Source organism: Macrobrachium rosenbergii, chromosome 16, assembly GCF_040412425.1.
Source record: "Macrobrachium rosenbergii isolate ZJJX-2024 chromosome 16, ASM4041242v1, whole genome shotgun sequence".
Classification (NCBI taxonomy): Eukaryota; Metazoa; Arthropoda; class Malacostraca; order Decapoda; family Palaemonidae; genus Macrobrachium; species Macrobrachium rosenbergii.
The window spans coordinates 4640498-4654435 of record NC_089756.1 but is presented as its reverse complement, the minus strand read 5'-3'; the positions used below and the strand labels follow the sequence as shown (position 1 = coordinate 4654435).

The following is a 13938-nucleotide window of genomic DNA, read 5'->3' as shown; positions in this document are numbered from 1 at the left end:
AGAAGAAGAAGAAGAAGAAGAAGAAGAAGAAGAAGAAGAGGTTGAAAACAAAAGGCAGTGTGCAGCGCGAGCGGTGGAGAGAATGGATTCAAATGTATTACCGTCCAGCATGAACTGTTTCTATTTTAGCATTTATGATTTAATCGTCCCCAACGTGGCTCGAAATATTGATTAGAAGATTATTAAAGATTATTATTCCCTGCCTTTCCTCCATACGCAGTATATTTTTATCATGAGTTATTTAATTCGTTCATTCAAGCCTTCAGTCCCAAACCTTAGCTAAGCCTAAGCTTTACGCGTCCCTCTCAGGAATCATTTACTTCCATGAGCGATGTCATCCACACTCATTACAGTCATCAGTGTTAACAGATTTTCCTGCTTCTTCCTTTGCAGTAAGGTTGGACTGTGGACTCTTATTTGACATCTCAATGAAAAAGCGCCGCGAATAACGCCGTCAATATCCGGTGCAGTAGCAGCAGCAGCAGAGAAGTTACAATGAAGAAGACCTAATGGCTTGGCTGTGGGGGCTCCTTGCGTGGACGTGATAGTCCGAAGCCTATCAGCTGTATGGGGTCAACTTTCGGGTACACGCGAACAGCCGGTGTGTGGACATGCGCGCTGAGCGAAAATTTCGAGTTAGCGATCCCCAATGAACGCCCCCCCCCTTCTCTCTCTCTCTCTCTCTCTCTCTCTCTCTCTCTCTCTCTCTCTCGGTTTTTCCATCGCTAAAGAATCAATGCCTAATTTTTTCTTCTTCTTTGAAAAAAAATAATGGAAGGCGTTATGTGTTTGAATTCAGGTTGTGTCTTAAATAGTTCAAGATGACACCGGGCACGGTACAGTCTTTTTAATGTAGAATTTCGCTAATTTTTTTTGTATATATTTTACATTTGCCTTTCGCCACCTCCCTCCCCTTCCTCTTCCCTCCCGGAGGCCCCCCGGAGAGTCATTTGAACGGACGTGCGTCTGGCAGCAGCAACCTCGGGCCCGGTGGTTTATCGATCCTCGGAGGAGGAGGAGTTGGTGCAGAGAGAGTTTGTGAGACGAGCAGTGAACAGTGGGTGTTGGGTTCCTTATCGAAAAATTTTTTTGGAAAAAATAAATAAAAAAGTTTGGGGGAAAAATGAATAAGTATATCCTTGGTTCAGCTGTGGTCGTGACCTTATTGGCAGCCTTCGTCCGGCAAGGTAAGTGATGACCCGTGACCTTTCGGTAATAAAGCTTCGGCAGGTGACCCGTTGTTACCTCAGAGTCATTTGACACTTTTTACTTTGCACAGTGCACGCGAAAATTAAAAAATTACGATCGTTGTGTTTTGCAAAAATTTCAGAATAACTGACCCCCAGTTCTCCAGGAACTTTTAGCAAACTCTTAACACAATTATGAATTAAAACCAGAGAGAGGGGAACTTCCCCCGAAGTTACGTAGTACTTGAAGAACCTATTTTCCCTCTCGAGAGCACCAAACGAGGTCAAAGTGTCACCTCAGGTCAGCCAAACGTGAGGCACAATCTCTTTTCTCAAGATTATTATTATTATTAATATTATTGTTCAGCAGAAGAAGTTGACATATTAACAATTAATGCTCAAATTGTCTGCCTTTCAAGATTTAGTTCCATAGCAAGAAGCAACGAACGATTTAGTCGCAAACTCGCAAACTGAGAAGCAATACCAAGAAGTGTTCTTCATCGAGAGACACTACATTAAAGTGGCGATGACGCAAGCACCTCACACCCATCCCTTTTCCAGCACCCATTGGAAAGTGACATATATTGCTGATAGGATAGGTAGGATTCGGTGTGTAATCGAGTCGCAAAGTCCTGTCATAATTACACAATTCTCTCTCTCTCTCTCTCCTTATGATCGAGAATTCAACCACAATCATTATCAATGAATGCCATGATGTCTTACTGGAAGGCTTCTTAAATTTCTCTCTCTCTCTCTCTCTCTCTCTCTCTCTCTCTCTCTCCGTAAATTCAACAACAATCAAAAATCATTATTACCCAATACTATATGTCTTATTGGAAGGCTTTTCTCTCTCTCTCTCTCTCTCTCTCTCTCTACACGACCTTACCATCACCATCATCATTCTACTTACTGGCTGAGACCTGTTTTCAGAAAAAATGATAAAAATTACAAAATATATATATATATATATATATATATATATATATATATATATATATATATATATATATATATATATATATATATATATATATACATATACATGACACAATGCCAACCGAAATTTCAGTCCATGAATCTCGTTCCGATAAGGTAATCGTGGTAAAATCAGATAAAAAAAAAAAAATTATAATAACAATATTAAGCCTAATTAGACCCCCAATCAGCCGGTTGGCTGGTGATGAACTCGCTTAAGGAAAGTGATGACAGAGTGATATAATCGAGACAAATAAGTAAGCCTATATAAGTTTATATGACTATGACAGTAATGACGAACACATAAAATGAAGCGAAAATTTAAATTTAAATTTTACTTTAAGAAATCAGGTCACTAACTTTTTTGTCTCTATCTCTGACAGAGAAATCCTCAAATGAATTGTTTGTTTGAAGTGTTAGTTGGTAAGCAAAAGTTAATGCTTTTAGGTAATCAATCATAGGATTCATTATTCATAAAATAAATGATTATTTGCATGCATAAAAAGTATAGTATACAATACATTGGTGAGATACATTATGTTTATATATATATGTGTATATATATATATATATATATATATATATATATATATATATATATATATATATATATATATAATATATATATATATATATATATATATATATATATATATATATATATATATATATATATATATATATATATATATACATATACTGTATATGTATATCATCGTGTGTGTTTGAGTGCAAGAACAACTTAATCATGCAACTTCACTGGTCAGAAAAGAAAATAGAAGCATTAAGCAAATGACACAACAGCGTATTCAGCTTAATCAGAAAGTAAACATTCCATCCAGTCATGAAATTTAACGTTATAATTTCTTTCCAACGCAAAACCTTTGCATCGTTCGTCAATCATCGAAATAAACCGTATTATCTAATAAATAAAAAACTAAAGAAGGCGGAATTGTTCAAAATACCGACTTCGTACTTACGTCCCCCTCAGAACAGGCCAAAGGGAATGCACCACTTATTCCCTGACACTTGAACTGCCTTCCCAAAATTTATTTCATTGCCAACCGGCCTTCCCTTGTCAGGGAGAAACTCATTCTCTCGCTCTCTCTCTCTTTCTCTCCCTCTCTCTCTCTCTCCTTAAGATCGAAAATTCAACAACGATCATTATCAACGAATGCTATGTCATACTGGATGGCTTCTTAAATTTCTCTCTCTCTCTCTCTCTCTCTCTCATCACCGGAATTGTTTTAGCTTCTTGTGGGGGACAATATCCGTTGATATTCTGCCTTATAAACAGGAAACTCTGTGTTAAAATGGTTATGTCTATTGTTTTCAGTTAATATTAATAGGTTTCAAACATTTTTTCAACTACTTAACATTCATACAAATTTGCACATACGAATAAAATTATCCTAAATGGTCTCTTAACTCAGCAAGAGACATGAATTGGATCTTGAGGTGACATTCCAATAAGAAGAGAGAGAGAGAGAGAGAGGGAGTAGTGCTGTATTTCTCTTATCTTTGCTTAGTTCTCAATACAAATATACTCATACATTGGAAGTTTGTTTAGTGAACTAATGGCTATAAGATTGTGGGCACGTTTTGAGTAATAATAATAAAAACGGATACTTTAAAGTGTGAAACAGTATGGGATATTTTTTAATACTATGAAATCAAGAAGATTTCAACGCTCGACATGTATATATAAACAAGACTATTTTGCCGCTGGCATAAGACCAACTTAATCAGGCAACTTAGACAGCGGCTCTGTCTGTAACGGAATTATTTTGTTACGAAAACGTTACGTTATGAAAATCTTACTTTACCCGTTTTCACTTACATTTTTCCACGTCTATGGCTATCGCGTCTAAAAAACAGGGTCATTATTCTTGTTTTTTTTTGAGAGAGAGAGCTTTAATTTACATTTATAAATTTACCACTTAACACTTTTTCTAATTATACAATAGCTCTCTGTTTTAGATCTAACATTAACGAAAACGAAAGCTCAATGGCGATCTAGGGGAGCTGAATATTAAGAAAACTGTGAGTTAATACTTGAGCCTTATGTCAGAGTGAGTCGACAGACTATACAGCAAATGTTCAAAGATCTTCCTAGCTATGGGTTCATTACAACCCTTAGCTTGGTTTACGTCAGTTGTCAGTTTATCTGCGGCCCTGTTCCCGTCTGTCTGATGGTTGCAGAAGTTGTTGCTGCCGGTAACAACAATTTAACCGAACAACAACTTCTCACAGTTACCTCTATTTCTCTCTTGCTTTTTAATCCATGTTTACAATTATTATCGAATTTTTATGAATTTCCATCTATTCTAAAAAAATCCAAGTTAAAATGAAATTATAAGGCATCTTTTCGTCTAAGATATTAAAAAGAAACATGATGATAGAATGAAGCCACTCTTTTTTTATTCATTTGCTATTCCTGAAGAGAGCTGCTCCCCTCTCTACACGTTCCAACACCCTCCTCACTCTTAGCATATAAACAGATTGTCTTCAACAGACTACCTTTTACTTCAAGCGCCCTCAGAAAGCCCCACCCCCCTCTTTCTCTCTCTTCTTCTTCCCTTTTAAAAAGCAGTGGAAGTTTGTGGCATGTAAAATTCACCCAAAAGGGAACAGATAAATAGTTCTCTAGTAAGTGTAACAGGTCCGTCCATCTCTATTCCTAAATCTTGTTTTAACAGATTAATTTGTTAGTCATTTTACTTCATTTCCTAGACTTACATTTGTTTGTTGTTGTTGCTGTTCTTGTAAATCAACCTAGCTTTGGTCGGCACGGACCTTCAGCCTATTAAACACAAATAAAAACATAAATGAACAGATTTATTTGTTAATTTCTATGTCCAATGACCAAGAGACGAATAATTCTTCTTTGAAAACGTCTGTCGACGCCAGGCATCACATGACGACAATCCATCTTCATTTCTTGGGTTCTCCCCATTCAGGATTCCCAAATCCCCACCAACTCGTCAGGTCAGGTCAGCCATTCAGGTCCAGGCGAAGAAGAGGGATTAACGTCAAGAGGACTCTGGTCAATCCTGGATTTCCAGAAAAAAAAAAGGCTAACGAGTCCGTCTCTTTGCGCGACTGAAGCTTCACGTAATGTTATCATCAATGATTCTTATGATCATGTGTTGTGCGAAGGGTTTCCCTCTCTCTCTCCCTCTCTCTTACACAAACACACACACATGCATACACATACAACCGACAGCTGTGTCCTTAAAAGCTTTTTTTGAATAGAAAACTGAGCTTTGTCCCCGGAAAGAAGAGCGGAAGGTCTCTTAGAAGAGCTTCTTTATCGATCATTATTATTGATCCTCTCCTCGCCCGGCGTTATCCCCACTCCACCAAACACAATATACCACCCCACCCCTTTTCTATCTCCCTCAACCCCATCCCACACCCCGATGAATCCTGCAGATGGAGGAAATATGGGACAGGAAGCTCGTCGACTTACAAAAACGTCAAGTTTTTTTATATGAAAGTTTATTTTCTGTCAATATTTTCTGTGGTATAGCCTAGGCTACTGTCGTCGTGGCACTTCAAATGAAAGACAGTTTTTTTATTTTCATTTTAATTCCTGTTCTCTCTCTCTCTCTCTCTCTCTCTCTCTCTCTCGTCTTATCAATCTTTGATCCCGAATCAGAGAGGAATGATTTCTTATGGCTCCGTTGGTCTAAGCAGTAAATTACGTGCTTGGTGGTCAATAGCCTGCTGTGGGTCACAGTCTAGGATGAAGAGAGAGAGAGAGAGAGAGAGAGAGAGAGAGAGAGAGTTGCATGCCTTCATATTATCATTGCAGACAGGAGAGGGCAGACGAAGTAATCTCTCCTCCAAAAGGATTAAACCTTCCATCAGGGACTAATATTAATTATTCGTTCATTGATTTCAGGTACCCATCGTACTATTTCCTTTCTCTATCCACCTCTTTTACCACTAGTGATTTTCTTCTCTCTCTCTCTCTCTCTCTATTTTATATATATATATATATATATATATATATATATATATATATATATATATATATATATATATATATATTATATATATGAAGAATATATATATTGTGACATGAAGAACTCTAAATAATAGTAAATCTGAATATCATAACGTCGTAAGTTGTGAGGGGATGATCTCCCAGCGGGAAGGAAAAAAATTAATTAATTAAAATAAAATAAAAGGACTAAAATAATGCAGGTAAACTACAAGCTAGGTTTACTGCAAGAACTGAAGGGGAGACTTAACTAATCAGGAAACAGTGGCTATCGAAAGGGTTCTAGGAGTGTGACACACGATCGTCCTTCGCCCAGCTTTTAGGTGTCTGCTTCTAAGGGATGTCCCCTTCTGCTCTCGTACCTACTACAGGTTATTTTATCAACTCAAGTTTTATCATGAAAAGTTACAGCAGGACACTGAATGAAACCAAGCAAGGATTTTAAATGATATCACTCTGGTCACAATTTTACAATTTATGCTACACAAGACACTACACCGGTACACTGGGGAGGGGTGAAGATATTTTAACAACACAGATGGTAAAAAGAATGGGGAGGTTACACTGATATGTCTCCGGTGTTCGGAACAAGAAAAAAGAACAAACACAGCAACTGAAATTCCTGAAAAGGCAAACACAATCATGAAATGAAAGAAAAAAAAGTGCATAGACAACATTAATTAAAAGGTAGACCATACAACACATAAATATGCAGAAATAAAAAAAAAAGTAAAGGGAAATTACATGGCAAAAGAAATAAAAACGCGCAAAGTAATACGTGTACCAAAAAAAAAAATAAATAAATGATACACTAAAAAAAACAAATGAAAAACCTGGAACAGAACTAAAATTCGTGTTAACCATTCAAAATGAATTACAATTTTAACATGGACAGATAAACCCACCGCTTATTAAGATATCTGTTACTTCACATGCACACCCCTCGAGCTTGAGAGTATCTGCGTTACCACGCAAAAATTTGCTGCATCAAAAGTAATAGTCCGTCATATAAAAGCAAAAAGGTTTACGTTAATTATGGAACCAGGAGACAAAGAGTATTTAACGTTATTCTACTTTTTAACTTCATCTCTCCCGTTTCGTTACAAATACTGGCGGAACAATAAAATCTGTCCCAGCTCACAATGAAAATCGTCCAGAATAGGCTACTAGCAATACTTATACATCCTTTCGCTCAGGCGAAAATACTTAAAATTAAGACAAGAAAAAGTCTTTCAGAGTAGATACACTTGATTATGAACAATCATCAAATCACAATGTGCACTGCACAGACAGTATATACGTACACATACACGTCACACTCAGGGACTCCTGTTTTACCGACACACTACAGGAGTTTGGTGGACACAGTCCATTTTTTTCCCCTACCTAAGGAAAATTTGTTTAAAAGCAGCTTACTCCCCCTATGAGCAAAGAAGGTAAGTCCACCATTCAGGGACTGCACAAATGGTTCGCTGGTGACAGTTTAACAGTCAATTAATCCACGAGAATTCTGCACTAATACCAACTCAGAGTGCTTATGCAAGCCTCTCTCTCCCATCCAACTTTTCTCTAGCTCGTGTCGTACACCTGTGCCCTCTAACCGTCACCTTGTCACTTATCTTGTCGAGTGTTGCCGTGGAGCACTGCAGGGGCTCCATGGTTAATAATCGCTTGTAGAGTTGTCAGCGCTGAGCTGGACAGGAGACACTGCTTGGAGCCGAGTGGGACAGGAGACACTGCTTGGAACTGAGCAGGACAGGAGATGCTGCTTAGAGCCAAGCTGAACAGGAGACGCTGCTTGGAGCTGAGCGGGAGCTGCAGCCTCGGGGGCTGTTGTAGGGACAAAGACTTGTACAGCAACTGAACTGCTTGAAGCTCTCGCCCTTTGGCTTTGACATCAGAATGCAACTCGAAGGTGGGCCTACAGGAATTCCTGCAGGCCTAGGTGAGCCTTGTTTCTTGATGCTCTCCCCCCAGAAAGAAGGGGTTTGTTCCCACGCTGACCAACGAATGCCAGATGCCTCTCTCGAAGATTCTGTAGGGAAAAGGACTTGGGTAGACAGTTGGGGTTCAAGGGCAATTAGGATGGAGGGGAAATACGAGACTAGAAGAGAGCAACGGGGGATGACCCGAGTGTTGTTCTCAAGAGGACGTGATTTATGGTGGGACACTGCTTTCTCTTTCCCGCTTATGGCCCAGTTGTTTGGACAACTGGGAAACTTATTTTTTTCAATCTGGGTAGAAACAGGGAGAAAAAGTTAACTTTGGGTGAAACAAATTTAATTTTCTGATAAAAAAAACTATTTTAAGAGGAACCTTTGATGAGCCTACAGCTCATATACAACAATATATATATATATATATATATATATATATATATATATATATATATATATATATATATATATATATATATATATATATATATATATATATATATATATATATATATATATATATATATATATATATATATATATATATATATATATATATATATATATATATATATATATATACATATATAACTTAGCTATTAGGGGCACACTTTTTCAACATCACAATATACACAATGTCCCCGTGTGGAAAATATAAAAATCAGATTGATCATATTGCTGTTAGTAAAAGACATAGAAGCTCTTTGCTAGAGTTCATGTTAATCGGGGAGCAGATGTTGGTATTGATCATAAACTCAGCATTGCAAAAATAAGGTTTTAGCTAAAAAGTCAGGAGAAGGGAAAACCCGTTGTTGATAGGTAGGTACGATATTGATTATGCTGAGAGGGGAAGGAAAGGAAAAGGAGGAATTGAGAATAGAGTGCAGAAACAGGTTTTTGGTGTTGGAAACATTGGAGGAGGGAGGGAGAAGTGTAGCTGAGATGTCGGGGATGTGAATAAAGCTTTGCATGAGGCTGCCGGTTGTACTATCAGAAGGAGACTCAGATTGAGGAAAAAGATGTGGATGTCTGAGGAAACCTGGGATATGATCAAAAAGAAAGGTGAGGCAAAATTGATGAGTGAGGTGCATTTTGTTAATGATGAGGATTTTGAATTAGCAAGAACTATGTACTTGAGTTTGGATTCAGAAGTTAAAAGACTAACTAAGAGAGATAAAAGAATATCTATTAAAGAAAAGGTTGCGGAAACTGAAAAGTTAATGAATAAAAATGATGGTCAGAATCAAAGGATAGCATATAAAGCAATTGGAGAGCTCAGTGGAAGTGCTAGTAAGTGTAAGGATATACTAGTGAGGGATATGGAAGGTAATTTATTGACCAAAAATGTTGAAATCAGAAACAGATAGAAAGAGCACTTTGAGACAGTTCTTAATAGCCCAGCCCGCCCCCCACAGAAGAGGATATACCGCCTGCTCAGGAAGATTTCATTATTAATGAAGTTGAGATCAGGCTCGAAGAGGTAGCTAAGGCAATAAAACAGTTAAAGAATTATAAGACACCGGGAGAGTATGATTTATTCCCGGAAATGTTTAAAGTGGAGGAGGATAGATTAGTATTTGTCTTGAAGATATTATTCAATGAGATATGGGTGACAGGGATAATACCATCAGGTTGGAAGAATGGTGTGATCATTAAAGTTCCAAAGAAAGGAGATCTGAGTATTTGTGGTAATTGGAGGGGAATCACTGCGTCACCTGTAGCCTTGAAAATTTTCAGTAGAGGTTGGAGCCATGGCTGATGGTACTCTGAGCGATGAACAGGTCTTCATAGTTAGGCATTGAATGTAGCAAGCTAATGAAGTGAAAACTCTGTTAAGTCTTGTTTTGCTAATTTTGAAAAGGCCATTGACAGTATTTTGAGAAGGACTGGAAAAATCATGAGGCATTATGGAACACCGGAAAAGTTTGTGAGGGCTATTATGAACATGCATACTTGTAAAGTGATGGTTGCTTGAGTGATCTGTTTGAAGTTAAGTCTGGTGTGATTCAGGGTGGCGTGCTGTCTCCTCTGTCGTTTGTGTTGGTCATATAATCTGGGGAGAAAATGGGAAACTTCTTGACTTAGATTATGCTGATGATATAGTTTTGATCTGCAAGGGACCAGAAAAGATGCGGAGAGATGTCTAGTGAATTCAGGTCGAAAGGTTGATTTGGCTATAAATACTGGAAAAACTGAGCTCATGGAATATGAATGTTGAAAATGTGATGATTTTCTGAGGGCATGGTTGTAAAGCAAGATATATATATATATATATATATATATATATATATATATATATATATATATATATATATATATATATATATATATATATATATATATATATATATATATATATATTTATATATATATATATATATATATATATATATATATATATATATATATATATATATATATATATATATATATATATATCATAATATGTCTTATAATATGTGTGTTTTCTGTCAAATTAATAAGTTCCTGTACTATTGATATGTTCTCTCTTGTGTTTGTCATGTACTGTGTGATTTTAGAGATAAGATGCATTTTCCTATTAGGCTCTTATGTTCACAGCTGAATGTTTGTTCAGGTGTCAAGTGGGTGACCACAGGAAATCCTTTATGTGAGAGAGACCCTAAACCACTTAAATTGTCAACTAAAAGGGAGATGAGATGACAGGTTAGATAAGCTGCCTGATCCAGAGGCCTTTTCTGTTTACACAGGTGTGAGTACAAGAACCCCCTGTCAATTATACAGATGAGAGGACAGGCCTATATGGCTCTTTGGAGCCAGGGAAAAAATTATCTTGTATATTTTCCCTTCACCAGGAGAAGAAACTGTTTATTCCTGTTTTTTTCCAGGGAAGATTCCCAGAGTGACCCATTTCCAAAAATACCTAACTGGCAACACAGGTTTACTCTTATAGTAGAATTTTGGGAAGCTGATCAGTTCAGACAGAGACTCTGTAGTTTGGTGGGTCTCTTTCTCTCTCTCTCTTATCCCTCTCATCCTTCAGAAGAGAGTAAAATTCATGGTCACACTCCAAACATAAGTTAAAATATGAGTTTTTGGAAATTGTTAGTGTAACTGCGCCAGATAGAAAGGGTGTTTAGAGCTGCGGCAAGAGTGTTGTAAAAGTGTTCAGAAACTTGTATAAGGTAAAGTGGTTTTTACTTATTTTTACCATGGTAAAATAAGAGTGTCAGATAGATTTGGACTTAGTGAAATTACAGTTGATAAATCTTTTTTGCATTTTTGTATGTTCTTGTTTTTCCATTTTTGTGTGTTCTTGATTTTGCATTTTTGTATGTTCTTGCGTTTACAATTTCATAGTGTTACCCAAATTTTGTGTTGGTGATTTAACATTTATTTACTTAACATGTCACATATGTTGATACTTTAACACTGCATACCTGACTTGATTTTCATTTAAGATTTCTTTTTCAAATCTTGAGTAAATCTTAATAGTTTGAATTTTGCTTAGTTAATGTAATTTCTTGATAAATTAAAGTTCTGGTGAATTAATCTTGTTTAAGAATTAATGAAATCTTATATTGTTTTCAAGTAATAGTAAATTTTTTCAGATTGTTAATTCTAATTATAACTTTTACAGTTAGAAATAAATTTTTGTATTTAAAGTTTTAAAAATACAGTGTTTCATTTTTGACCACCAGTGAATAGGGTTATTTGTGTATGCATAAGTTAAGTGATAGACATGTTTTGTTCCTTAGTATATAACTAAAGTGAATTAAGACCAGGGAAACAATTATAGTTGTTTAATAGAGTGGTGCCCTTTTTATCTACTATATCTCAATACCTCTCACATAACTTGATAAACCTAGTTTGATATTTCAAGTGATAAGCAAGTCATAAAGGGATCACTGTTACCTTCAGAGTGTTCAGTTGTAATTTTATTGTTATGAAGATTCAGGTATCTGGCTGAAGTGAGGTAAGATTTTGGATCTTGTAACTAGTTGTGTGATAACCAGGAACTTGGTCTCATCATGACAATATAAATGTATATATATATATATATATATATATATATATATATATATATATATATATATATATATATATATATATATATATATATATATATATATATATATATATATATATATATATATATATATATATATATATATATATTTTATTCTTATGATTTTACCTGTGAGGGAGTTTGGATTCTGAGCAGGAAATTACCTTTATGCTTTTTCTAAGAGAATGCTTCACTTACATGGGAAATCTCTTATATCTGACTACTATCTTGGGATCAGGCAACCATAACAGAAAAGAAAATGAGCTGAAGGCTCTTACGCAATAGGGAGAAGTTGTAGATAAACACTTAGGTTCACTTTAATTTCACTTATATTTACATTAACAACAAAATCAGAAGAACAGGGAATAACTGAGGCAGGGAAGCAAGGTCCTGCTAAATAAATAATTCATGATAACAAACAATAATTGCAAGGTGCTGAAGAAATCCACTTCAGTGGCACTGTAGAGTTAAATGGCCATGGTTGGGACCATGGAAAGCAGGGCACAATCAAAGGAAAGATTCCACACCAAGCGTCTCCATCTGCAGTGGAGAACGCACAAGTTTATGTGGCGGAAAGAAACAGCATAATCAAAGGAAAGTCGAGAAGTGCACGGAAGGTGCCAAGGTATCTCGATTTATGACACTGGAAACATTTGCGAGTTAAATTAATGCACTGAAATAATGAAGTCAGGTCTAGCATGGAAATTTTCACTTTGAAAGTGAAACGGAAAAATCAGTAAAAGAATAATAAGTTCATGACTGATTAAGAAATACCTCTGATCAGGGCATGTTACCTTAGTTGGAGTGTTGTCTTCGCCATAGATAAGAATGGAGGATGAATTTAGAGGGCTTTCACTGTGTGTTGATGATTTCTATCTTATTCACTCAGAAAGGATAATTCGAATGAAATGTTGTCTATTGGGTCATTGCTGAGTCGGGAAGTTGGGGAAAACTCACTGGTATGCAAGCAGTTAGCTTGCCCAGGTAATTCCTTGGGTGCAGTTGCTCTCAGGTTCCAACTTCTTTTAGACTTGTATGGCCTAGTGGATAACGCCCTTGCTTTCCACCTGAGAGACCTGGGTTCGATCCCCGACGTGAGTCAGAAATTTATTTCTGTTCCACACGTGATTGTGTGTTGATGATTTCTATCTTATTCACTCAGAAGGGGTAATTCGAATGAAATGTTGTCTATTGGGTCATTGCTGAGTCGGGAAGTTGGGAAAACTCGCTGGTATGCAAGCAGTTAGCTTGCCCAGGTAATTCCTTGGGTGCAGTTGCTCTCAGGTTCCAACTTCTTTTAGACTTGTATGGCCTAGTGGATAACGCCCTTGCTTTCCACCTGAGAGACCTGGGTTCGATCCCGACGTGAGTCAGAAATATATATATATATATATATATATATATATATATATATATATATATATATATATATATATATATATATATATATATATGTAATGACCAATGCCTGAACAAACTGGCAACTTTTCTTGTTTCTTGAATCAACAGCTGATTCAAGAAACAAGAAAAGTTGCCAGTTTGTTCAGGCATCGGTCATAGCAGCAGCCATCATATCCCAACAGTCCTGGTGGCGATTACGACTCAATTACGGCATTAATTACTATTAATTACTTTCGTTCGAGCCCTATTCAAATGAGTATTGACTCACCGTGGGTGGTGGAGAAGGGGGGCCGCCGCTGATGTGCGAATTCAATTAAGAGCCTCCTGTCGAAGTTTATGAAATGGAGATACGTTTTCATTTTCCTTTTTTTATTTTAATTC

General features: G+C 36.5%; 1 protein-coding gene across 1 annotated transcript in view; it reads left to right on the top strand.

Moving 5' to 3' along the window:
- The first annotated feature begins 582 nt into the window (after positions 1-582).
- Positions 583-13938, top strand: part of LOC136847062 (UPAR/Ly6 domain-containing protein crok-like) — a 123664-nt gene continuing 110308 nt past the window's right edge. The window contains exon 1 of the mRNA XM_067118321.1: positions 583-1187. Coding sequence (XP_066974422.1) covers positions 1124-1187 — 64 coding nt within the window. The 5' untranslated portion in view covers positions 583-1123. The remainder of the gene's footprint in view (positions 1188-13938) is intronic.